The following is a 25,982-nucleotide window of genomic DNA, read 5'->3' as shown; positions in this document are numbered from 1 at the left end:
ACGGCGAGCCCTGTCTTCCGAGTCACTTAGTCGTGACGACATCTCGGAAATGGCTTTTGTATTTTTATCGACAACTGCCCTGATGCAACTAACTTCGGTCTTCAGTGCAGTTGTGGAGGAAACATCGTCTTCAGTTTTTTGTCAGTCGCCTCTTAATGTCGTCAAAAATTTTATCGTTCTGCGATAGTTTGGTTTGAATTGATTTCATTTCCCTTAGAAGAGACACCTGACTTGAGCTTATTCTCTCCAATGCTGCAATTATGACACAAGATGCCCGCTTAGAACTGGAACAGGTGTTGGGGCCGGGATTCGATTCCACGCAGCCAGGGAGTGCGAGAAGTTGTAGGACGACAGACGTGCAGTGGCGAACAATGGTCATGCAGCAGCCTGGGCTTGGCAGCACTAGCAAAGCGGCACGATACACAGTGTGATATGAACGGCCGTACTACATCTGCCAAACGTTTGTCAGCAATGTACTACGAAGGAAAAGGTGGCTACTCATGCACACACCGCTAGCCTTGAACATAGAAGAATTATTGCAACGTGCAATACTAGAATTACAGCGAGTAAAATGGGCGAGAATGTAAATTTAAATAGGCTAATATATCGGAATTTGCAATTTCGTAATACACCGCCGCTAGAACCGGTTGCAGCTCTATTATGCAGGGTAGTTCCCACGCAACTTGAGCCAAAAATTTAAAAATTAAAGGCGCGTCGGAAGCGAATTGAACCGAACGCATAATATTCGAATATAGTAACTCAGGCAATATATTGTTTTCCCCATAACTCACTAATTAATTAAGTTTAATTTCCTAACATTTGAATTATTTGCTGAGGACCCCAATTATGATGCGCAGATTTGAAGAGCACCTTCAGAAACCACCGATCGAGTTTCCTGTACAATACGTCTCACGTAGTCCTTTTTTTTCCGGGTTGCAAAGAAAGCCCGCGATATATGAAAAAAGCCACGTGACAGAGCGCTTGCGCAGTGGTATTGTGCTGATCTCAAGCGTGCGTTCGGTGAACAAGGTCGGTTAACGTCTGATGACGGCGCCAATTCATGCTGCTCGCCGAAAGCTGCCGTCCAGATAAAGAACGCCCTTACCCGCCGTGGTTGCTCAGTGGCTATGGTGTTGGGCTGCTGAGCACGAGGTCGCGGGATCGAATCCCGGCCACGGCGGCCGCATTTCGATGGGGGCGAAATGCGAAAACACCCGTGTGCTTAGATTTAGGTGCACGTTAAAGAACCCCAGGTGGTCAAAATTTCCGGAGTCCTCCACTACGGCGTGCCTCATAATCAGAAAGTGGTTTTGGCACGTAAAACCCCAAATATTATTATTATTATTATTAAGAACGCCCTGCTGCCTCCCAGTCGCCGGTCGCGATGCAGTCGACCTTGTTCGCCGAACGCACGTCTGCGAGCAGCAGGATACCACTGCGCAAGCGCTCCGTCACGTGGCTTCTTTTCATATTTCGCGGGCTTTCATTGCAAAGCGGGAAAAAGGACTACGTGAGAGGTATCATACAGGAAAGGTCCCGATCGGTGGTTTCTGAAGGTGCTCTACAAATCTGCTTATCATACTTGGTGTCCTCAGCCAATAATTAAAAGTTGGGTAACTAAACTTCATTAATGAATAAGTCATGGGGAAAATAAATAATTGCTTGAGTTACTATAGTCCAGTGCGAATAGTACGCGTTCGGTTCAATTCGCTTGCGACACGCCTTTTATATTCAAAATATTGGCTTAAGTTACGAGGGACAGCCTGTATATATAAACAGGCGACACGTAAGGGCAACACTCATGGCTGGCTATATATTGTCACATGAGACAAGGAATTTTATCCCTTTATCTAACTTCATTTTAAAGCCATTTTTTCAGTTATCAATTGAAGTAGTTGTGTTTCGTAGTGTGATCGAATATCATCTTTGTTTATTTTGGTTATAACGTGCAGCTTCTTACAGTGCATGCACAGCGTAGATAAGGTATCTTCTTTGTTTGTTTGTTTGTTTGTTTGTTTGTTTGTTTGTTTGTTTGTTTGTTTGTTTGTTTGTTTGTTTTCATTAGGTTCAGACGTTGCATTTCTTCGTTCCCGCTAATTCTCAGCGAACTCGTAAAGCGCCAGAAAGAACGAATACAAGGCAATGAACAGGAAGGACGCGCCATTTAAAGTTTAGAAACTTCGATGGAAGGTCTAATGCATTCTGCGTTCTGTTTCCACATCCCCTTCACCAACGTTTTAAGCTAGGTCTTGTGGCATCCGCGTTGGTTGTCCGGCGTTGTCGCTGTCACTCATCTCGCCACTTGCATCTCGCCTCAGCACGAAGGTCACCTCTGCGTCGACCATAGCCTATGTTGACCTACGTTAACCCCAAAAAAGTGGGGTGTAGTTTTTTTTTCGGATGGCCATTGGTACCATTTTGCCGTAGATCGAGGGGCACCGTTAGCTCACGCACTAATGGGTAAATGGGCACCCGCTACTACGTCGTGACCTGGCTACCTCTGCTTTCTCATAGGCCGACGAGCGCCGCTTACGGAAACACCTGTGAGGGCTGCAATATTTACGGTCTTCAATTTTGCCATGTCAGTAATACGATAATCGGGCGTATTACAGGTTCGACTGACGCCCGAGCCCGATCAAGCGCGAAGCTTGTCGAAGCCCTGCCCAGGCCTGCATCATAACATGCGTATATAGCCGCTTCGCGCCTTCCCTGCGGCACATGGCACATGGGAAACAGGAACTCGTGCTTTTGCATGAATACGAGGAAAGCAAGTACATACGATGTTATGTGCGTACAGCAAGCGTACACAGGCCGGCAGGCACTTCACGTAGTGCGCTGTCGCCAAACTGCGGGACCTGGTGCGGCGCATTGTACAGCAACATCCTGAAATTATATAATGCCACTTAATATTTCCAATTCACGAGAGCAATTCAGAATCTGGCCCACCGCCTTGCTTTGTGGATTGTCGGGAATCGCGTTGGCCACGGAAAATTTCGAATTTCCGGTCACTCCGCAGACGCAACAGGAGTACCACTCATCGTGCAAATTGTCCCGACTTTAGATTCCCAGAAGACCCAGATCACTCGTGTTTGATTTTCACGTTCGCCGCCGCCGCAGTAGCGTAGTGCCTGTGGCGTTGCGCTGCTGAGCTCGAAGTCGCGGGTTTGATCCCAGCCGCGGCGGCCGCATTTTGATGGCCCTAGCGAACTGCAAAAAACTTTCAAATACTTAGATTTACGTGCACGTTAAAGAGCCCCTGGTGGCTAAATTATTCCGCAGTCCCCAACCACGACATGCCTCCTGACCAAATCATGGTTTCCGCACGTAGAACCCTGCAATACATTTTTTTATACCCGTTCGATATCATTATGGCTGAACTCGAGTGCTATATTTGCGGAGAACTTTTATAGGCTATGAAGCGAAAGCTATGGGGGCGTAGCTTCTGCGCATGGCTGTATTCGTACGCTATAGTCCGGGCGCGCTTGGTACCGGTTTAGGTTTCTCCAACCTCGCACAACCTCTTTACTTTATCAAGGCAGATGCAATGAACTCGGCGTGAATCAATATTTATTCGCATACCAAGTTTTGAACAGCGAGCATCGAAGCCTGAGTTGGAGCTCCGAAGCAGCCATGTGGCGTCGATTAGGACTTGGACGGGCAACCGATGCTGGCGTCGGTAGAGCCGGCGAAGCAGTCAGCTCGCTCACTCGTTTGTACGCATGCCGACGGTTGCGATTCCCATATGGGTTTGCTTGGTATCCGCGCAGACGCTGGACAAGCTATTTTTGTGCGCTTCAGCAGTCTTTTGTTGCTATAATTGGCCACCAGCCTCTCAGGGGAGTTGATTAGCGGGAGAGCAAGCGACGAACACTCACCATATGACACGGGCGGGATTTTGCGTTTGATGGATGTGTAAAACGTGCGACACTCTCGGGTGTGCGAGAACTCGAAAGAGCAAACTAGAAACGCAATAAAATACCAATAGCTGACTGGTGAATGTTGCGTATCATTTCAAATTAGGAACTGTAAAAAGCAAGAAAGTACTGCTTTCTATTTTCCACGTGAGAAAACGAGAGCAAAACTGCAGTCCTACTTCCAGCAGCGGTGAAAGAGGCGCGCTTAGTTTCCGTAGCCTTCGCTTCATAGCCAAGAAAAGTTGTCCGTGAGCATAACTGCATCTGCACAAAAGAAACACCGCTAATATTCAATACAGGCGGAGTGCGCCGTTCATGGAACAGAGCAGACAGTGAAAGTCAAACTGTATAGGGGAAGAATCGGGCGAGCGTTTGGCTTGAGCGATAACTCAGGGTCAATCTTCCTAGAGAGATAGCAAAGAGAGGAAAGGCAGGGAGGTCAACCAGACGAGCGTCCGGTTTGCTACCCTAAACTGGGGGAAGGGAAAGGGGGAACAGAAAGAAAGAAAGCGGGATAGAGGGAACACTGTCTGTGCACGCAGCAAAGTGCTTGGAAATCAGTCAAGTCAAAGCAAGTGCTCCGTCGATACGTTAGGCTGCCGTCAATCTTGGTGGTTCATAGCTGGTGATGCACGTTGAGGTTACCAGTGAAGACCAAGGATCCGGTGGGCGTCAGCAGTACGTTGCAGTACGTGGCAGTATATTTTTAAGCTAAACACCAGCCGTTCTGACTTCAGTGCGAATATAATGATGCGGGTGAGCCATGATGCTTACTCAAGAGTTGCAAGTACTGAATTGAGAGCATCCAGCACTTGCATTGCACTTCGCGCTGACGGAGTGTGCAGGTTATTTAAGAGTATTCGAAGGGTATTCATCAGAGACCGGAGCATCATAACGACTTGCCGGTCTTCTTCGGGCAATTTGTCAGGAACCCGCGCTGTTCGCTCTACAGCCGTGTGCAGCTGCATCACTTGACGTGGCTCCGGCTCAGGTTGTGGCATCAGCTGCGGCATCACCTCCGGTTGTGGCATCGGCTGCGGTATCGCCTCCGGCTGTGGCATCTCTTCCGGCTGTGGCATCGGCCGTACCACCTACTGTGGCATCGGCTGCGGCATCAGCTGTGGTTTCGGTTGTGACTTCCGCTGTTGTTCTGGCTTTGGCTGTTGCTTTAGTAGTGAGGACCAAGTTGTATTGTTCTCCGCCATGGCCTTGTCCGATTTAGATTGAATTGCGCCAGGCCTAGGGGGCAGAGGAGGGGGTGATGTCGGATGGGACGTACTCTTCATAGAGGTATCAGCATTCTTTGAAGTCCGGCGGCGTCGGGAGCGTCGCTTTCTAACGGCCGCAACAGCTTCCCGACGAGACGAATGGACTCTCACCATCTGCTTCAGGATCGCCTTTTCCTTCTTCATTTTGGGGCATTCCTTCGAGGAAGCATCATGGGACCCAAGGCAATTGGTGCATTTGAGAACCATAGCTGCACAAGAGTCTCCAGCGTGGGGCTCGCTGCAGCGTGAGCAAACTCTCGTGTTCTCGCACACGGCACTCACGTGTCCCAGCCTCATACAATTGCAGCATTGCAGTGGCCTTGGGATGAATGGTCGCACAGGGTGTCTAAAGTGGCCCACCTTGACATGCGAAGGGAGAGTCTCGCCCTTGAATATAATTTTCCCACAGCGGGATGTGCCGAGGCGATGCACATGTGTCATGGCGACGCCATCAACGGCAGGCTTCACTAGGATTGGCAACTCGGCGCTGGAGATGGAGACGTCCACGTCGTAGATGACACCAGTAATTGAACCACTGTTCTGGGGGATGTACGAGCGGAGCTTAACGCCATCTAGTTCTGTAACTGTAGTCAAATTTCTCAGCGCAGTTTCATGTGTGACGTCGATAGCCAACACATTTTTTCGTGTGTTGACTCTAACGTCTCCTATCTGATTTGGCGCCACCGCTTCAAGTTGCACTGATACGGACTGTCTGTTGAGTCGCCTCAGGTTGTCGGTAGCGAGTTCTGGTACAAATAGAATCGTATTGACTGAGGTATTCTGAGTTGGTCCTACCGTTGGCGTGCTCGAAGACATGGATGTCCTGGTGGTGTGTCTTCGTTTCGCCTTGCGGCTCCGCACAAGCTCGAAGGCGTCATCAGAGAAGTCCTCACTGCTGAGCGAGTAGACGCTGGTGTCATCGCCGTCGGTGTCGCTCTGGAGGCCGGTCCGCTTCCTAGACGCAATCGCCGCTGAAGTCGCCATTCCCGGCAGAGGCACGGGGACGTCAACTTGCATCCGTACCACGAACCATGCCGGCTCTCCAAAGATGTACGCAGAAATAAGGAAAAGACAGCTGAGCTAGAGAAATAGCGTTCTGGCTCGCAGACACTTCGTCTTCGTCAAACTTCGTCAATCTTCGTCAATCTTCCTAGGTTCTCTCGAAGCAGCCGGTGCCGTATAGTTCGCCCATGTCATGTCCGTGGGCACAAGAGTGAAGGACAAAGCGTTTAACCGTCACATTTACGCAGCTTTGCACTCCCCTGACAGGCTTGCTATTCTCGCCCACCTTCAGCCTATTTCCAAGGGCCCAATGGTAGACCGAGATGACAGATTTTTAGGTGCTAAATGAGAGACAATGAAGGAACAACAGAGCTGATGGCGGAGGATGAGGGGAGGGGGGCGCAGGGAGGGTAGAGGAGGGTTAACTGCGCGTCGTGTGCGCCGTAAGGTCTAGATCGAACGGCGGCTATTATCATGTCTGACGCCACAGTGCCAAGCGTGTTTCAGAGCATCGCTCCACCCTGACGCTGAAATGACACGCGTAAAGCGGATTTCGGTGTGTAAGGCGTATACGGGGAGAACGGGTAGTAGTTACAGTTGTCTTGAGGGTGCAGCATGGAGCCAGATGTGGTGATGCCGGCAACACCAAGAGAGACTGCTCAATCCTCTCTGTTTCGTTTTTGTTATTCTTGTTTTGTTTTTGAATGGACTGGCATGACGCGCGACGAGCGCGCGCCTGTTTGTATAAGCAAACATGTCACCTTTCCTTCATAGCCGCGATTCATGTCTTTAGATAATAGTGCATCGGGAAGGAACAAATATATATGGTGGCAGAAATTGAGAGAAGAGACTACTTGCACATATGGGGATTACTTCATTTACACTCTAAGAACAGTTTACACCCTTTGGCGTGCCCCTTCTGCCACACAACGATAATCGTCATCTGTTGTAATTAGTTGTTTATAAATATAATAAATAAATAAATAAATAAATAAATAAATAAACTAGTAAATAAATAAATAAAAGGAAAATCACAAATTACTGCTGACACCTGAACGGCGGCCAGCAGTAGTGGGGAAGGGATAGGGAGTAAAATGACACAAATAGTGGATAACAAAGAGGATAGAGTAATAGAAAGCATCTAATCACATAGTGTTCAGTTCCGGCCAAAACTCCGGTACTGGTATGGTTTTCGGTGGAACTTGGGCTTCCGTTAGACACCGTGGCTACAGGGCATTTTATTCGCGCCGACCGCATTTAAACATAGATGTGTGAGACAAAATGCCTAGACAGTTGTTTCATATGCTAACAGAAGCGCGTTGGGAATATTACGCGCGCTCCCGCAAGCGACCACACACGAGTGTGACTGTGTCAGGACCAACTGGTTACATAGTCCTTGAAACAATTTAGCTTCCACGAAGCATTTACTTATAGGAGCAACATGGTCCCACGCATTCTGCGGCTCTTTATGAGCTGACATAGCATTACTGTTTATTCGATGACACTGAGGCACGTTTAAAATTCTGGAGACGTCATGGAGTCTTGCCCTGATATAGCATTTGTACTAAACCTTACACTTCATTACACTTACGCTTGCGCCTAGTTGATAGCAATCATCATGGTTTAGTAGTAATTGAAGAGTTTTTGCCCTTCTTTTACAGATACGCTTCCTGGTATGTGGGAAAGAACTATAACTTTAGGAAGTGCTGGGAAAGCATGCGGTGTTACTGGCTGGAGGGTGAGCTCCTAAATTTCTTTTCAGCTCCACGTGCGCTATAAGATTGACTGGACAACTTCAATTGCTTACTCCTGAAGCCTTGCCTGCCCCATAGCTTAACACAAAGAAAACCACGAGCAATAAGACCAAACACTTGTGGATACTGGTCGTTTTCAGTCGCTGAAAAATAAACTTTGCCCCATATAATCCTAAAACGTATTAATTAAGCTACGAGGCAGATCACAGTGTCGTAATAAAAGGTTATCTCATGTTATTACCACTGACTACACGAGGATGCAATTTATTTTTCTTTCTTTAGGTGAAAGAAACATGACTGGATCTTTCGTGAATTACCGATGCTTTGACTTTTTTTTTAGCTATTCTATTTTTCCACAACCCTACGTACCTGCCGCGGTAGATTAGTGGTTATTGCGTTGCGCTGCTCAGCTCTCGAGGTCGCGAGTTCGATCCTTGCTGCGGCGGCCGAGAAATGCAAAACCTCCCGTTTACTTAGTGTCAAGTGCACGTTAAAGAGCCCCAGCTGGTCAAAGTGAATTCTGAGTCCCCTACTACGGCGTGAGTCATAATGAGATAGGGTTTCCGGCACGTAAGAAGCGAGACATTTTTAGCAGTGCTCGCAAAAAGCGTCATGGAGTAGACGAGCCCGATGCTCGAGGCCATTTCGAAAAGCTCGCATGACAAAATATTCACACCCAGGCGTTGAGCTCTTGAGCGTTTACTCTTTAAACACCCACAGATGTACACATGCCTACTGAGATTACAGTATAGAGAAAACGGCAAAAGTGCTTATAAAGGCTAGCGAACGAAATTTTGCAGCTCGTAAACAGGCTAGTTTTGTATGGTCTATAAATAAGAGCGGCCTCCATGCAATATGTTACTGTAAAAATGCTAGTGAATGCACCATAAAGTAGACGTCTTCGGTACCTAAACTAATATGTAAAACTCCGATGTTTCCATGCGACGGCAGTGACGCATGACCCGGAACGCGGCGGTTACTCGGCTAGAACTCCGACATTTGGCGCCGCACGCGGCTTCCGTGCTGGAAAATCTTGGAGGCGGCATGCTAGGACTTACGCCATATTCGCGAACCCCCAGGTGCACGCGTCGTCTACTTACGTCTGTTTAAGGGGAGATGCTACAGTAGAAAAAGGCTTTCCTTTTTTATATATTTTATTTTATTTATTTTTCTTTTGAAAATTATGTATTTCGTTTTCCCACTTCTTTTGTCAAGTTCAGTGTCTCTACTTTTATGACATCAAAGATCACAGGTGAATTTTATTTTGAAATCGATTAAAATCACGCTCAAAGAGCGCAAGGTGTCTCTTAAAAGCACGAAATTGCGCTAGCGTCCCACGGCCGGCACAGCGCAGCCGCTGGCCATTGCGGATCTCGTGAGGAGTTCAGCCCAGCTCTATTCTCGGAATGACCACGTTTGCACAAGCTGCGGCGGAGCAGGAAATAATAATAAGAAAGCATGTATATGCTGCGTTTGCCGAGCGCTGCGTGTGGGTTTTAAAATATAAAATGCCTTTTTCTGAAAACGCAATTCTTTGCAATTTTTTTTTAGTTTGCCTATCTTATTCTTCGTACTTTCAATACTTGCGTTTTTTTTTTTTTTTGGCCATGTTTTATGTAAGATGAAAGGAGTGCTGTTATTATGGTGCTGTGCCGTTAAAAGCTGCTAATGAAACAATTAGACAATTAGCAGACCTGCAGGCTTGCGGAGATTGATTCAAGTGTATGTACTGCTCATTTCGGCGTGCATTTCCTAGCCCCTGGAGAGTTGCTGTGCCCATGGTGCACAGCAAGCCTTAAATCTTGGATATTTTCCATTAGAATCTTCTTACAAGTGCAGCCAATCCCACGGAAAAGTAGTTTTCTTTTGCATCTGCACTTAGTTGTCCCCAAAACTGTTGAATAATTTTAACAGAAAGGAAAGTTAAAAATTTTCTCCGAAAAATTTACGCATGAAGGATGAACAGTAGAAATGGAAAAGGAAGTTTCAAATACAGGAATGCTAGCTAGCTTCAGTGCAGTTTGCCCGTGCGCCATTTATTATATAAAATGTGGCACCACTCTTCTTAGCTTAATGCACCGAACATTCGTCGCACGAAACAACTCCATTTTGTTTTTTGTTTTTCTTTTGCGAAAAAAACCCACTTTTTTGTTTGATGATAAATTTATGTCGCCTGTCTTCAACGTACGATAGTCTACTGTAAAATGTGCCATAAAAAATGGAAACCTCTCACAAAAGCATCGAAGGATGTCCTTTTAAAGCCCACCTCCTTAAGGGGGTTGCACTCATAAGCCGCCAACACCTCATGTCTCATCATCTTTCCTCAAGTAGCCATTTATGCAAAGTATAAAGTCATCAAGCAAGCTTTGCCAAATATAATTATACTATGAAGGTATTGACAAAGGCAATGATGAATTACGGACTGAGATTATGTTGCGAAAGTGATGCCTACCAGCAGGGCGCTTCAAGATCAGTGAAAGCAGTGATAAACGTTTCCCTGACAATATGCGCTGTTTCACTGAGGGCCTTGTTTCTAACTAGGTATGAATAAAATGGTATCGTCTTGTGACGTACGTTCGAGAGCTAAAGTTTACTATATCCTCGATATGGGGGGGGGGGGGGGGGGGAACAACGTATCCAATGGGTTTCAGCACTGTGCTGGTCAACTGGCAGTAAATTATAAATCAGCGTTGTCTAAACGCGAACGTAAGCTCAAGTTCGCAAATTCGGCATGTCATGCTCGATTATGAAGTCTGCTCCACATCCTTCAAAGTTCTGCGTGAGAATGGGTTTCTCACAGCTGGCAACCAGTAATTTTCTACGTTTATACAGGTAGGTTGGGCTTATGGCCCTGAGCACCTGCTTAAAGGACTAAGACTGATACACCAGAACTGCATCTACACAGTCAGCACTTTAATGCAGGTGAGCGGATACTGCTTTTCCCCCTTATATTTAATATACCTCAACCGTCCTTAGAGCGGAAATACATTTCACGCGATATCGTGCGACAACTGGTCATAGTATGTCTGAAATATCTAGATACAGCGCTCTGCTGCTATAGTTATTGCCAGAACTCAAGAAGTGGGAGGAAATAAGCAAGATTTGTAGAAATTGCATAGTCCTTTCATTAAAGCAAAAACGTTGAAGTGGTACAGCTCGCAGAAAAAAAATATTGAAAGCTTCCCGAAGCCTACCGCGTGGCATAATATGTTCGAAACGGCACTGACAAACCCCTGTCTGCTCACTCTTTTATGCGACTGACTAGTTCTCATAGGTTTTCCTGTGATACATGCCAAAGTTTTGGACTGGGCGCTGACGCTGGTGCATATTGAGTGACGCCAGTTGCGTCGGTAGTTGGGCTGACGAGGATGTATACCCCTGTCACACGGGCACCCGCGAACTCCATTGAACTCCTTCGTCTTTACGCCAATGGAGTTGCGCTCCGTGTCACACGGTCTCCCTTGCGCCAAGGAAGTTAAATGGAGATTTTGGGCGAAGGGAGTTTGGCAATGACCATTACGGTTGGATGGAGTACTCTCGTTCCCAGGCAGCTACAGTTCTGCAGAAAACCACGCTAGTAAAATCGTCGTAACTGGTTCATTTACAAATTTTAGCATTATTTTTTTTTTGCCTTGGGATATATGCCACATAATGGAAGTTTTAATTTATTTTTAAGGGCATCAGCACCTGTACTCTCTACACCAATACTTCGCCACGCTGCATCGGGAAACGTCGTTCCGCCATTTTGTTTGTTTTTATATGCACGGGAGCCGCACGTATCGTTCAAGCCGTACGGCTAAAATTCTCCGGGTGACACGCACCATGAGCGATCCAGGCGCACCGCGAACACACAGACACGCGTGATTACACAGCGGAATCACAACTCCAAGCGCACCGGCCCAACAACGTGACCCGCTCTGCCCACGCACGAAAGCAAGAGCGCAGTGTGGCCAGCATCGCTTGCAACTTCGCTATGCTTGGAAAACAAAAGTCTTGCGGTAACGTACCGCAAAGGTTCTCGCTGTGATTTTATATTACATACTGCGTTAAAAAATGCACATAGATTACTTTAACGGCGACTGTATATATGAACAGTTGCACGCGGAACTAAGCGCAGCAGCGCCGTTTGTACCCCGTGCGGCGCCCGTCGAAAGCTCGCGCTGTGCCGTGTAGCACGGCCGCAACTCCATTGCCGTCAATCTCCGTTAGGGAGTTTCATGCGAAACAGAGTTCGCGGGTGCCCGTGTGACAGGGATAGTAGACTATTCTATTTGGGCCTAAGAAGCGTCACCGCGGCCGGTCAACGGCTTCTAGACAGGCTTGGAATTTTGAGACATGACGGCACACCGCAAGACAATCGGGAGCCGGCACATTTGAATGGGTTTAGCGGGCGACGCGCGTTCTTGATATTGAATGCGATTTCTTTGCCCACACTGGGTGGCTCTGCTTTCTGCTCGGTTTAGTTTGCTCAATTTGTACATGTGCTTCAAAGTGAATAATTATAAATTTTAAAGCACTGATAGGGAAAGCAAGCAAAAATACTGCTCAATTGACGATCGCTCTTGCAGTACCTCTATAGAAATGAGGCGAATGCCTATGGACACTGCAGCAGACAAAGGGACTATAACATGAATAGTCTGCCAGGCACACCGCCAGAACGGTGAAGAAAGAAGTGTTTGAAACAGAAGTGGAAGTACAGCGTACCTTATGTTCTGACGCCGACAAATACCAACGCGTCCGCAATAAGGTTTTATGGCACATAAATGCGCCGTGTAGTTCGACATGCAGGTCTAGAGCAACATGCCTGGAAGGACATAGCAAGGTGGGGAACACTGCAGTGTCCCATTTACATGTTCCTACCCCCCTCCAGCGAAGCTGTGAACTTACGGAGCGGTCACGTACAGGTTAGAAAATTATCCAAGGTTGACATTTTCGATGTGTAATATAGAGTAATGTTAACGCTAAGAAGGATAAGTAAGTTTTCCACTCTACGAATGCGTTATCTGTATTGTCGAGCGACGCAATTTTTCATGACAGACTTCCCGCATTTTGTGGCTGTTCCACGGTGAAATTAAGAAGGCTGCCATCCACTAACTGGAATTCAGTCTTAAAGCTAATCTTACAATTTTTATTATAGTTACTCGGCAAGTCTTGTACCTCTCATAACGGCTAGGTTTGTCGACTTTTGTGTTTCTTTCGACGTATTCGTCAGGGGATGTCTGCGAAATCCACGAAAGAGGTGAGGTTCCCTCACCAAACGTCGGCCCAGGAGGCATCTTTTGTTGGACCATTGTTGATCTTTTCAAGTGTCTGTTTCCTTATGAACCACCTGTGAATGAATGTCTTGTTTGGATTTGTCATTGCACGTCGTTGCTGAGTCATGTAAATGGGACTGATGCAGGGCTCATTTCTTTCATCCCATCATTTCTTCTTACACTGCCAATGAGGAAGGAAGCAGTAGCCGTAGGTCTTGAGAAAGAAATGGACCGGATGGCAGATCCCACAGGATATTGGAACCGCCAGTCCTATTCACTCCAGAAGAAGCGCGACTTCATCTCCCACTTGCTCGGATCGCTCAGTGTGACTGTCACCGTTCCTCAAGGAGCTTACTACATTTTCTGCGACTTATCAAATCTAGGTGAGGGTTACTGCTGAGAGCCTGTGTTTGTGTTGGTACAGGAGCAATGCGTAAATCCACTGTTTAACAGGGATGGAATCTCGGCCGTATTCAGGGCCGAAAAACTGTTGTGCTTGAATACGCACTCACGTATTCAAACACAATTATCAGACTAATAGCAGTAGTCAAAAATATTAGTGAAGGCTGCCGGGCAATGACAAACTATACGGAAGGGTTTAAAGCTGTGTGTATGTCATCCCTGGATATTCCGGGACATTGTGGCTTGTATATCTAAACATTTAAACACCGGGTGTGCTACGAATAGAAGACAAAACTCGTGTATATTTGACCCCGGCATCCACTGAATCAAAATTTGTATACGTACAGCGCCCAGTACACTTGCGTAGAGCAAAGTAGCTATGTTCTCATAGGGGTGCGTTTGCGCCGTCTGTATACCTTAGAGCATGCACAAGTTCAAGACAATCTGTTTTAAGCATGCGCCGCGAGGTTGGCCGCAACTCGCGTTTCTCGCTGTGCAGTTGGTTTGCACTGCTCAAGCTGGTTGGCTCGATAACCCTATCGCCCACTATATACCACTGCCGCATTCTTCGCTGCATAGTGAGAAACATGTGTATCGAGGGCCTACCCATTGCTCAGCGCTAGCTCAAAAGCAAGTGTCTGGATCCAGAGGTACAGCGAGCAATTCTGGTACTTCTGCGCCATAAGTACTTTATCTGTATTGTGAAGCGAAGCAGTACGTTGCGACATGTTTCCCACATTTTTGTAGCTGTTCCTTTTTGAAATCAATAAGGCCTCTCATCCACTCACTAGAATTCCATCTCAAATCTATATTTCAATATTTTATTACAGTTACTCGACATGTCTGGCAGCCATCAATAAGTTGTTACCTCTCTATATCATTCATTCCCTTCACCCCTTTAGTCCAGCACAGAGTAGTCAGCCGGCCTACAATGGCGAACCTCCCTGTCTGTCTTCCTCTCTCTCTTTTAAGTACGTGCAATATGATGCGCTAACTTTAGTTTCTCCATGCAGAATTCGCAGTGCTTGTTACTGTTTGACCACCACGAAAACCCTTCTGATTTTTAACCAACAAGACCATTAAGCCCATCGCTCCTTCAACACACAATCGTGCACTTGTGCAGAAACTTGGTCGGTTGAGGGGTCTCTGCAATAGAAAGAACGCCACCTTCAAAACCTAACTTTATTCAATGGCAGGACCTGCAACAGTGCACATTGCTGTTTCTCATAGTTTCGTCCCGCAATGTGTATATGGAAGGCTTCCTGGGAAAACAATAAGTGGATTGCCAGGGCATTTTGCTGCAGGTTTGCGGTCTGATATCTCGAAGCCAGTGCTATATTCTCGGGATGTGGGTATTAGGTGGATATTTACCTTGACAGATAACCGCCGTCGATTCTGCGACTTAACACATTCGCTTGAGCAATTACCCTTTTCCAACCGGTTGTTTCGATTTAGCGACATGCCGGTTCTGAGCTCCTAAATCGGAACAGGACGCTCGAGCATAAAAAAAGCTGGACAGTATGTCATGTGTAATGGTTCAACAAAAACATGTCAGCTTCTCACGCTTCTCACTTCAAAAGCATGCTGAATGCGGAGTTTCCTACGACGGTGCGCTAATTGTTATCGTCAGCTCTCTGCCAACTGTTCTTCAGGCTGCCATAGTATGCGAGGCGGTTTGACTTCCGAATCGGAAGACGCCCAGCGAGAAAACGTGCGGATGTCAGGGCATTCTTTCTACTAGGCACACTAGAACGGGGTGTACATTCGACATCTCTGTAGCCCCTGTGCTCCTTTTGAACGTTTAACCCCGACAGTGAACCAAACCAATGATATATATTAGAACATTATCATCTAAGTTAAATCATTAACGTAATGTGACTTTATTACTTTGAGAGCAAAAAAAGGATGCCTGAGCACTGTATTGAAATTTCTATTCCGAATTCAACAGGAGGTTCAGATCATCGAAGACAATAGGGGAAAACTAATATCTATGTATGTGTTTGCTGCTGCGACAAGAATACTTGGCTGAAACATCCTGTAGGACTTGTCGTTAGTATATTAATCACATATTATAAAAGTGCCCGATATATTTGATTTTTTAAATTATTATTCTCCTTTTCGATTCAAACTCTCAAGTGTATTGATGATATACCCTTTTCTCGTTTAAGCATCAAAACTGGAGGTACAAGGCAATGAACACGAACCTCAATTGCTCACAGAATGGTTGTGCAGAAAAAAGGTACGTAGGTAATGTTGTGGGATTAGTTATCGCGAGCCCCAACATTGTGTTAGGTTTACTCTCATAAAATTATTATCCGGGTTGTTTGGTACGTACCCGAACGTGAGGCATGGCGCAGAGACGGGGCGAAAAAAAAAAAGAAAGTACGGAGTGCTTCCTTCGTACCTTCCTTGCGCTGTCCTAGACGTTCCTGTTGCGTTTGTTTGAACGAGATAACCGTTGTGTTATTGTAAAAGTTGCTTTGCAGGGCACGTTTTCTGCAACACAGCAGTAAGCTTGACCCTTATAGCGTGAAGCGTGAATCATTGTTTCAGTTCGCAGTGGCGTTGCTGTGCGAAAAGTTTTTAAAGCTTTTTGCTGCACGTATACTTAACAGAAATTATATTGCATCTGTTACACAAGAGGGCTTCGGTAACGCGTTTTGTATGGACCTGCACCGGTTAGTTTGCCAAGAAGCGCCACTCCTGCACACAGCTTGCTCAAAACAGCGGTAGATATTGATGTGAATATCCAGTGCATACGACGTATTTCCTTAGACCTGTAACAGCCTTCTTCAAAGTCGTGTGTGCCAGAGTGACATGTTGTGCCTCTTGTGGCAGAATATTTCAAGACGCGGGCATTACTTGGACAAGTCAGGCATGCAATTCACGATTTATGAAATTTCCAGTAATTATTTTTATTTATATGCACCAGGGCACATATTGCAACTTCGGAATTGTAGCAGGGAAATATTTATCAAAACGCTTCCCTGGTCTATTGCGAGACATGTTGAACGTAGCTCATTTGAAGAACGAATATCTCGCGGCTGGTAATAATTTCAGAAGCCGCTATAGCGCGTTTATAAAGCTCCGTTCAGGTGCTCCAGTACGCAAAAACGGTGCTCTCAAAAATAAGTGAGACGCACGAGATGGCTCTAGGCCTGCGGTGACGCGAGCCAGGCTGAGCGCCCATATATCGGGGGTTTCATCAGCGCACACTTTCATAAATTTTTTAAGGTTGCCTGTGGCAAATAGCACACTTCTAGTCCATGAGCTTGTCTACTCGAAGAGGCGGGCATTACTTGCACGAAAAATTGAAATGCGTACTCCACTTATTAACAAAAATATTATGATTAAGTTTTAAATAACCTGTGTAATAAAAAAGCGGGCAAAATAAATTCCCAGTATGTTGGGAAGAGACTTATGCAAGGTTTTATTTTCAGGAATAAAAACACGCGATCGATAGATTGTTATCTATGCCCAACATGAGTACAGAATTTCGGCTCATAATATGTAGAGAAAGGGCACAGCTCTCTGGAATCAGTTATACATGCCACTTCTCCAGGGTGTCATGAAAAGCGGACCTGCACCTGTTTATTTAATCGCACTATTATTGCTTCTAAACATTCACATGAAGTTTTAGGAATAGATGCGAAACAGGCATTTGATAGGTGTTTATACCTTTTATCTCCATCATGTTCCGTTAAGCGGATGTACGCGGCAAATAAAAGTTGATGACAGTGACAAAACTAAACACATTTCAGAAGCTGATGACCACTCCTGGTAGTGCGTTCTACAGTAAGGATGCCAAACCCCTTGCCAAGGATTTTATACGAATTTGTTATGCGAAGGTGAGGACCAGCGAAAAGTTTTTACAATATTTATGTTAGATTTGCAACAGTTGCGACAGGAGTGGCAAAATTGAAGAATTCATTATTGCGGCATTATGTGACTTTTTTTATATTGCTTTATGGGGCCAATATGCATGGTGCTGCAAAAATATTGTTGAAATGACTTTAAAATACAGAAAATGGTTTAACTAAGCGGTATCTAGAATATTTTCTACCGTAAACCGACATATTTTTAAATTACTTGAGGTTGTGATTAAACAAGTGGTTATGAAAATCACACTAACTATTTAATCAAAAAAGTCAGCTGGTTGATTCAAATGCAGGACTTGAACACATCATCCTCGATCATCATACAAACTACCAGGCATGAAAAAGGCTGATGCTGCTAATTTCTGCGGCGTAATAAATATCGTTGAATCTCATTAACTGCTAACAAGACTAGCTATCACGCCTTTAGTAGACACCCTCAAATGGCATGGCTATTCACGCCTCACCATTGAGTGAGTACGAAGCGAGTTAGATCGTGGCGTGGTAAGGACCCTGTCTTCATGCCCGTCCGACGCATTTTCGCAAAAACCATGTATATGCGCGTAGTGCGTGCCTAAATCAATTTTCTCTCTGATTTCTTTCAAATATTCCAGGACGATACAACTCTTCTGAAAGCTGCTGCTATACTGGAAGGACTCAAGACGATGTTGAGTAGAAATTAGAGCACACGAAGGAGTGTGAGTGCAAAATGTCGCTTGCAAATGACAGCAACTCATTGATGATTAGTAAGGAACATGACTGATTTCCAACATTTCTGAGTTTTCTCCTGGCGGCTGCACTTTGAAATGTTATTACACTTGTCACCGGTGTGTTAACTATAATTAAAGTGGCTGTGGTGAATTCGTGTCACAAAAAATTGGAAGCTGCAAACTGTGGTTGTGCCTTAACCTTTTGTTCACCAAATACGTGTTTTAACGTGTCGGGATTACCAGAACATACACAGCGACAACACCGCATGCACGCTGACAACGTTGCCTGCGCCGCAGGGTAAATGTATACTGTTTCTACTCCTTGCTCCAGGAGTTTTAACATACTTCTTAAGGTCAGTCCATGACTGACAAAGACTCTAATTGAGGGCGGTGCAGGCGACGCCCGTTACCCATGATTCCGGACAAACGAAAGGAAACCACGCATCTTTCGTTGGAAGTTCACAACTGAGCAGCCACGACTCTGCAGTCGAACGGAAACAGAAAACAGAGTTCAACACTTCCCAGCTGCACACCGCAGAATATGCCATAAAAACTGCACGCGGGAGAAAAAAATTATGGTGGCAAGAGTTACGCCAAGCAGCAGAACTGTGCGAAGGTGTGCGCGGAATGCAACAGCGAAAGCGAAGGCATAAGCGAAGGAAGGGTTAGCAAGTGGAGCTTCTCTTTCCCTATACGCTAAGCTTCATCTGAGCCAGCTCAGTCGCGGAAAGTGGCTGATACAAGCCGTTCCATGTGCGCTAAATACCAACAACATTTCAGTACGTGGCCCAGATGGCTGCAATAGTAAAGGTTTCCAGCACCCAAATGATGCGTAGTATTGACGTGACGTATATGCGTTCTTGTCGGGTTTTTGCGTCACTGCTGGCCAGAAGACTCTTTTCGATTAGCATTCTTAGGGCACTTCACGCACTTTCCAGGCTATCATTGTCTGTTTGTCTTGTGTTGTCTTGTCTTGTGTTGTCTGTCTGTCTGTCTGTCTGTCTGTCTGTCTGTCTGTCTGTCTGTCTGTCTGTCTGTCTGTCTGTCTGTCTGTCTGTCTGTCTGTCTGTCTGTCTGTCTGTCTGTCTGTCTGTCTGTCTGTTTCCCAGCCAACTTAGGTGACTCGGAATAAGTTAATGGTCTAATGGGTATCGAATCGGGCTGCTTTGCTGATGAAATAGGATTCGAAACGAACCACCGGACCAACTTAGGTCACTACTGGGTATGTGGTATACTGGTTATGTGCTGCTGCTAATGAACCCCTTTGGAGCCCACTTGGAGCACTGCGGCACTGGGTATGAGCCACTCAGTCTGTGCCACTCTTCAATGAACCAGACACCAACTTGGGCGCGGGGTATGTCCAATTAGGTATGTGCCATCCTTCAACGAATCTCTTTGAGCTCAACTTGGGTAACTGGGCGTGTGTGACTGCTTATGTATGACACTTCAAAGACAAAAAGTATCCTTTAAACCGGCCCTGAACCACCCCTCGGGCTTGGTGAAATAACATAGCCCGCGGTTGGCATACGCTGCTGTGAACATCTCAGCCAAGTTGTGCAGTCGTGCGCGGCGAGTGGAGCTCGCAAGCGGAGCGCGAAGTCACCTTTCTCTCAAACGCTCTCTTTTCAGCGGGAGCCTGCTTCCCATTCTCTTCTGGACTCTTCATTTCGTAATAAAGCTGATTCCCATACGCGGCTGCTATTGGTAGTTGCGGTCTGCTACGTAGTGTAGATACAACGGCGCCGCGGTGTGCTGCTGCGAGTGCACTGGCTAAGCGCACTGCGGCTCGCTGAGGACAACCGCATTTGGCTCACATTAGCGTGTAATAGGCACCGAAATCGGAAGTCGTGCCGTCTTACTTAACATCCAAAATGAAATTTGAACGGCGCACCACGATGACATTTGAAGCCGGAGCGTTGTGGGCTCGCCCCACTCCGCCGTTTGCTAGCCTCATTTTGAAAGACTATTTTTAAGAGGAAGCTTTAGCTCGGGCCCAGCTCCGACGCGGCCTATTCAAATACATGTAAAACGCGAAAACGTTTTTCCGAGATAACCCGGGGACCTACTATAATGAGATTTGTTGCATTTAAGAGAGTTAAATTTAAGAGTTAAATTCTAGTGACTGTTGGAAGCGGAATTTCGTTTTAGGGCCTGAGTTTAGTGAAAAAAGATTTTCAAAAATTCGAAAGTTTCAAAAAAAGAACAGAAGACCGAAGCTTACAAATTAATAGATTCGCATCAAGAACACATATCGCAGTTCTGTAAACGGCCCCCACTAGACCACTGAAAGCGGACAAATTCTATATGTCATTTTATACCTTTCGTGAATTTGTGACGTGTACAAGGGTTCTGCAAAAGCTGTTTATTTATATTAGTAAATTTTTTTTAGATTCATGTGTAACATATCACTTTTGTCCGCTTTAGACGTACGATTATATGCAACTCACAGAATTGTGATACCGTTTTTCATTTGCTGAGAGACAGAGTTGTAAACTTGATAGTCTCGTTTTCTGAACATTTTCAATTTGTGCCACTTTTTAATAGAAAATTGATGACCCAAGTCGAACATTCGAAACCAACAGTTACTAGATTGTAAGTGCGTCTTTTAAATGTTACAAACCTCGGCAAATTGGCGCAGCAGTTACCGAGAAAAACGAATTCTCCTTTCACATGTATTTAGATAGAAGCACCCGAGCTAAATCTTCCTCTTAAGTGAATTTTGTTGACACGAATTTTCAGTCAATGAACGCATTAATTTCTTAGATTTACACATTAACCTTTATAGTGAGCATACATATTGGGGCTATCAACCGAGAACAAGCAAGCAAGCCATTCTAGCCTGATATATATATATATATATATATATATATATATATATATATATATATATATATATATATATATATATATATATATACCGGCTGTCTCACGTCACTTGAATTAACGATTTTGAAAAAGTCGTTAGTCGCTGCTGAATGAAAAAAAGGGCATAAGGTTTGCCGTCGCGTGGTGCTCCTTAGAGTATTTTTTTATATTCCTCTTTATTAGTTAACTAACTAAGAATAACTATGCAGAATATTTAATATTCACTTTAGGGCGAAGTGCGTTTTTTTTTTTTTTCTTTTGCGTTGTAGAGGGGGTTCTGAAACGAACGATTGAATTTGTGTGGCAACGTACATGCTACTTGGCGGCGATTTTTTTTTTTCAGCATATAAATAAAGCCCGCGAAATATGGCATAAAGCCACGCGACTGCGCTCGTACGCTGTCGTATTGCAGCGCTCTCAACCGTGCGTCGAGCCTATCGTTTTCTGCAGGGACGACGGCGCTTCCTTTCCGCGTGCCGCCGCCAAAGTTGCTGACGCACTGCGAAGCCGATGCCTAGAGTCGCGGCCGCTCACTTCGCCACGGTCCGCGCGCACGGTTCTTTCGCCCGAAGCGCGATTGAGATCGCTGCACTACGATAGCGCACGAGAGCGGTCACGTGGTTTTATTTCATATTTCGCGGGCTTCCTTTAAACGCCGGATAGAAAGCACCACGAAGCACGTACGTCGCCACACAAAATCGGATCGGCCGTTTCTGAATCCCCTCTACAACGCAACGAAATGCACTTGGCCCTAAAGTGAATATTAAAAATTTTTCGTAATTCATCCTCGTCAATTAACTAATTAAGCGGAATATAAAAACGAATACTCTAAGGAGCGCCGCATGATGGCAAGCCATGTGCTGTTGGTTTCAATCAGATGCGGCTAACCACTTTTCTCAAATCCTTGGTTCAAGTTACGTGAAAAGCAACACTTTCAAATTTCTTTAAAAGCTGCCTGTGGCAGATATCATAATTCTACTTAATGAGCTGGTCTACTCATACATTGCAAAAAAATTGAAATGCATGATCGACTAATTAACTTTCTGCTTCAATGCATAAAACGACGTTTAAGAAAGTAACTGGAACGCCAATGCATCTCTCCGCAAAGTGCGGTAATTAATATCTCGAAACTGGTGTCACCCTGAGAATTCGTTCTAAGCGAATCCGCCTTGCGAACTCCCTGGCTAGAATTCTTAAATTGCAATATGGGCCATAAGGTAACGTATTAGAAACATAATTAGAGGATTTTTGATAATTAGTCGATCATGTATTTCAATTTTTCAGTAGCAATAGTGAAATGTGCTATCTGCCATAGGCAGGCATCCTTTAAATATGTTTGAAAGTGTTCGCTGAAACACCATATATATATATATATATATATATATATATATATATATATATATATATATATATATATATATATATATGTGCGAAAGACAGGCTATAGAAAAGAATGAGGGGACCCAAGAGGCTCGCTGTTTCGCTAGTTACAACCACCATACGACGAAACAATGAATCCATGAGGCAGCCGAGGGGAAATTAATTTATCTATATCTATAAGAACATCATTTGTTCTTTAAACATGTACGTTGGAAATGCGCTATGTATTGTAGGTCTAAGCTTCTGTCCACATTAATTAATCGCGTCTTACGCCTCACTGCGTTTGCTGTCTTCTTTCTGCGAACGGCAAAATCGTGACACCCTTAATGCGGCCCCGTCATGAGGGTAGTTTCTCCTCTCATTCTTCTATTCAAAGATGTTATCGGAAATCGGAGTTGACGAAACAAAGGGCTTCACCGGAAATCCACTGATTCGGCAATGACGGAGACGCAAACACTGCCTTTACTCTGTGCTCCCGGCGCGTCAGATTCCACCTGCTGCCCAGCCGATACGAGCCGTCCATTCAGAGAACGCCTGCTCCTACGCGCCGATCTTATTGCGCGCGTCATCCGGCCACGCGGAAGATAAAAGCGGGCGCCGTATACTATGCGCGCTTCGTACAATCAAAGCCGCGATGACGTGGGCGCGTTTGACCGGCGAGGGTCGGTCATTCCTCACTATGGAAGAGAGAGAAAAGGCGAGGCGGGTTTGCACTTCGGCGAGTCGGACCTCGCCTTAATGACGGCCTGCTAGGAGAACAAGTGGCGGGCTATCGCCTCCACTTCCTTCCTTCGCCCTCGCAGAGAAACCCGCCCCGCGTGGCGGCGCGAAGGAGCGCAGGCGTCAAAGGTCCTGGGAACTTCGCCTGCGGCCACTGCACGACCGCCAGTGTATTGGGCGGACGGCACGATCGCTGCCCTGCCGGCGCAGTGCGCTCTCGGCTTACAGGACGGAAGTCGGACCTGCTTCGTGAGCGCCACGCGATGCCTGCTCTCTTACGCCTATTACCCACTCCCACTTTATCTTTCGCTCCTTCCTGCACCTTTAACTACGCGAATATAGGTAAAGCTGGACAGTTGCGACGAGATTGCGCCCCAGTCCAGCAAAAGACAAACGAAAAGAAAAATTGAGGCGAGAAATGGCGTAAGTTCGACCTGGCCATCTCATTCGCACTGGCCGGCGGTTGAAACGAGCCTACACAAGAGGGAACGAGTGGCTCCGGCACTCTGTAAGCGACACCGGAAACGAGGCGCGAAGCAGCGTCTGAGACGCATTTGCGGTCGCGGGATGCGATTTGGAAATAGCAAAGCTCCAGTGTCGTCGTAATGAAGTAGTGACAGTGGTGTGCACTTTGACCCGGCTTGGATTCGTGACTCGCCTACGCACAACGATGCGCAGTGAACAACAGCTTCCATATATAACTGCAGCATTGCATTGTCCGACTTGCGCAGGCTGCCCCGAAAGAGGGAGAGGCTCTGCAAAGAATTTGAACATACTAAGTGAAACGAATGTAAAGGATGCTTTTAGATTTGGTGCTCTGACCGTATTACGGCTGTAGCCTAAGGTTCCGTGATTGTCACTTCGTGAACTTTCAGAATTCAGTGCTCTCTTTGTTACACGCCTTTTACCGTGTTTACGGTTTTAAGGACCCAAGCGTGAATTCGACGACAAAGCGTGTAGTCGTAAGCGAACGCGAAGCAAAGCAGCTGCTTGCATTGCAGCAGCCACATAATATCCAGACGCGCTCCTTTTCTTTTCGCGTTATATCATTGTCCTGCGCACATCATAATGCAAGAGGCAAAGGGGGCTTTCGCCATTCGCCATGCAGTCGCTTGAAGGCAGTACTCAAACACAACTTTAGCCACAGACAGCGGCGTAGCCAGAAATTTTGTACGGGAGGGGGGGGGGGGGGAGGGCTCACGTTGCAGCTCGGCCTCCTCCTTATAGAATTTGTCGAGAAATCAAACACATGAATAATAACTGCATTGCTATTGCCAAAGATGCTGCAAGCCAATTCTTGGACGCTACGCACTGTCAGGACAAGTTAAATTGTTTTTCTTCATAAAAGTATATACTCGTATGTCGAAAAAATTGTGCCCGAAATAACTGATGTCAATGCTTCCATGTTTTCAGTCTATTTTATCAATAACGAAAATGTCACACAAAAAATATGTGATACGCAAAGTTAATCTTTTGAAGTTCCGCTACACACTCGATAACACGTTATCTCAGGTTACAAAATACAAATACTTAGGAGTAATAATTACAACAGATCTGAAATGGAATGACAACATAACGTACACTGTAAATAAGGCAATGAAACAACTTGGATATTTAAGAAGAACCCTTAGTAAATCACCTACAGAAATTAGACTGCTCGCGCACAAAACTTTCATCAGATCAATTCTAGAATATGCAGCGTTTGTTTGGGATCCACACAGAAAGTACAATATTGCCAAACTTGAGAATGTCCAACGCAAATGCGTCAGGTTCATATATAATTGTTATAGTTGGAAAAAATTGCCATCAGCCCTTTTGCAAACAGCCAATTTATAGACCCTACAGGTAAGACGGCACCAGGAAAGACTAAAAATGTTCTACTTAATTTACCATAACCAACTTGGAATAAACAAAGATGCATATTTTCATTCAATTACCCAGCGACAAACCCGTTCTATCCATTCAAAGAAGGTGAGCAAGTTCTTGTGCAGAACAAATGCGTTCAAAGCCTCATTTTTCCAGAGCACAATTCGCATATGGAATAACCTTCCTGCCAATGTGGTTGAGTGCTCGACGGTGTCTTCTTTCTTGACTGCATTCCGCAATAACTAACGATGCTTCACATTGTCGTGGCATATTGTTCGTACTTCGCTTTGTATGTTTTATGTACGTTCTTCTAATGCCGTACTTGTTCGACCAAATGTACATTGTATTCCTATATACTGTATTGTTACGTACTCCTGCCTAAAGCCTGACATCCAGGCTGGCAGTATGTAATAAGTGAATAAATCACACGAACTTTAGAACTATATCAGTTTTAAACCAGAAAAGTAGTGCATGGCTCTGACATGAAAAATGTAAAACCCATGAAATCAATAAGTTGAGGACAAATATTGTAATGAAACTTTGTCCTTCAAGAAGCTTGTTTACATTTTTTACATATGCAACGGCCAGGGAAAAATCTCAATGACGCTGTCCTTTGTTACAATGTATTGCGGAGGAACAGCTGTCATCGGTCGTGTATTGTAATTGCACCTAAATTGTAGTCGCAACAGAGAGCACATATAACAAGCAGGAGTTCTGCATATACGAGGGCGAGTCAAATGAAAGTGAGCCAATGCGAATATATGACAAACAGGGTGCTTTATTTAAAGGTAGTCTCCATGAGCATTTACACATTTGTCCCACTGGCTAACGAGTCGTGTGATTCCCGTTTCGTAAAACTCCTTGGGTTGCTGCTTCAAAAAGTACAACTGACGCTTTCACGTCATCGTCAACACGAATCTGGTTCCCTTGAGCTGTTTATTTTTTTTTTTTGCAAATGCCCCAAAATGTGG

The 25,982-nt window shown here is 45.5% G+C and overlaps 1 protein-coding gene across 11 annotated transcripts in view; it reads left to right on the top strand.

Moving 5' to 3' along the window:
• Nucleotides 1-18,331, top strand: part of LOC142580743 (kynurenine aminotransferase-like) — a 38,116-nt gene extending 19,785 nt beyond the window's left edge. For 6 of the 11 annotated variants that reach the window (XM_075691170.1, XM_075691167.1, XM_075691177.1 and 3 more), the window contains 6 exons: nucleotides 7,846-7,922; nucleotides 10,771-10,860; nucleotides 13,390-13,576; nucleotides 15,764-15,834; nucleotides 17,357-17,443; nucleotides 18,085-18,331. In XM_075691170.1, the coding sequence (XP_075547285.1) occupies nucleotides 7,846-7,922; nucleotides 10,771-10,860; nucleotides 13,390-13,576; nucleotides 15,764-15,834; nucleotides 17,357-17,443; nucleotides 18,085-18,153 (581 nt within the window). In that variant the 3' untranslated portion in view covers nucleotides 18,154-18,331. Of the gene's footprint in view, nucleotides 1-7,845; nucleotides 7,923-10,770; nucleotides 10,861-13,339; nucleotides 13,577-15,763; nucleotides 15,835-17,356; nucleotides 17,444-18,084 lie in introns of those variants that run through there. The other 5 variants (XM_075691166.1, XM_075691173.1, XM_075691174.1 and 2 more) reach the window with 5 other exon arrangements.
• The last annotated feature ends 7,651 nt before the right edge of the window (nucleotides 18,332-25,982 follow it).

The sequence above is a fragment of the Dermacentor variabilis genome, chromosome 1 (assembly GCF_050947875.1).
Source record: "Dermacentor variabilis isolate Ectoservices chromosome 1, ASM5094787v1, whole genome shotgun sequence".
Classification (NCBI taxonomy): Eukaryota; Metazoa; Arthropoda; class Arachnida; order Ixodida; family Ixodidae; genus Dermacentor; species Dermacentor variabilis.
This window is presented reverse-complemented; position numbering and strand designations above follow the sequence as displayed.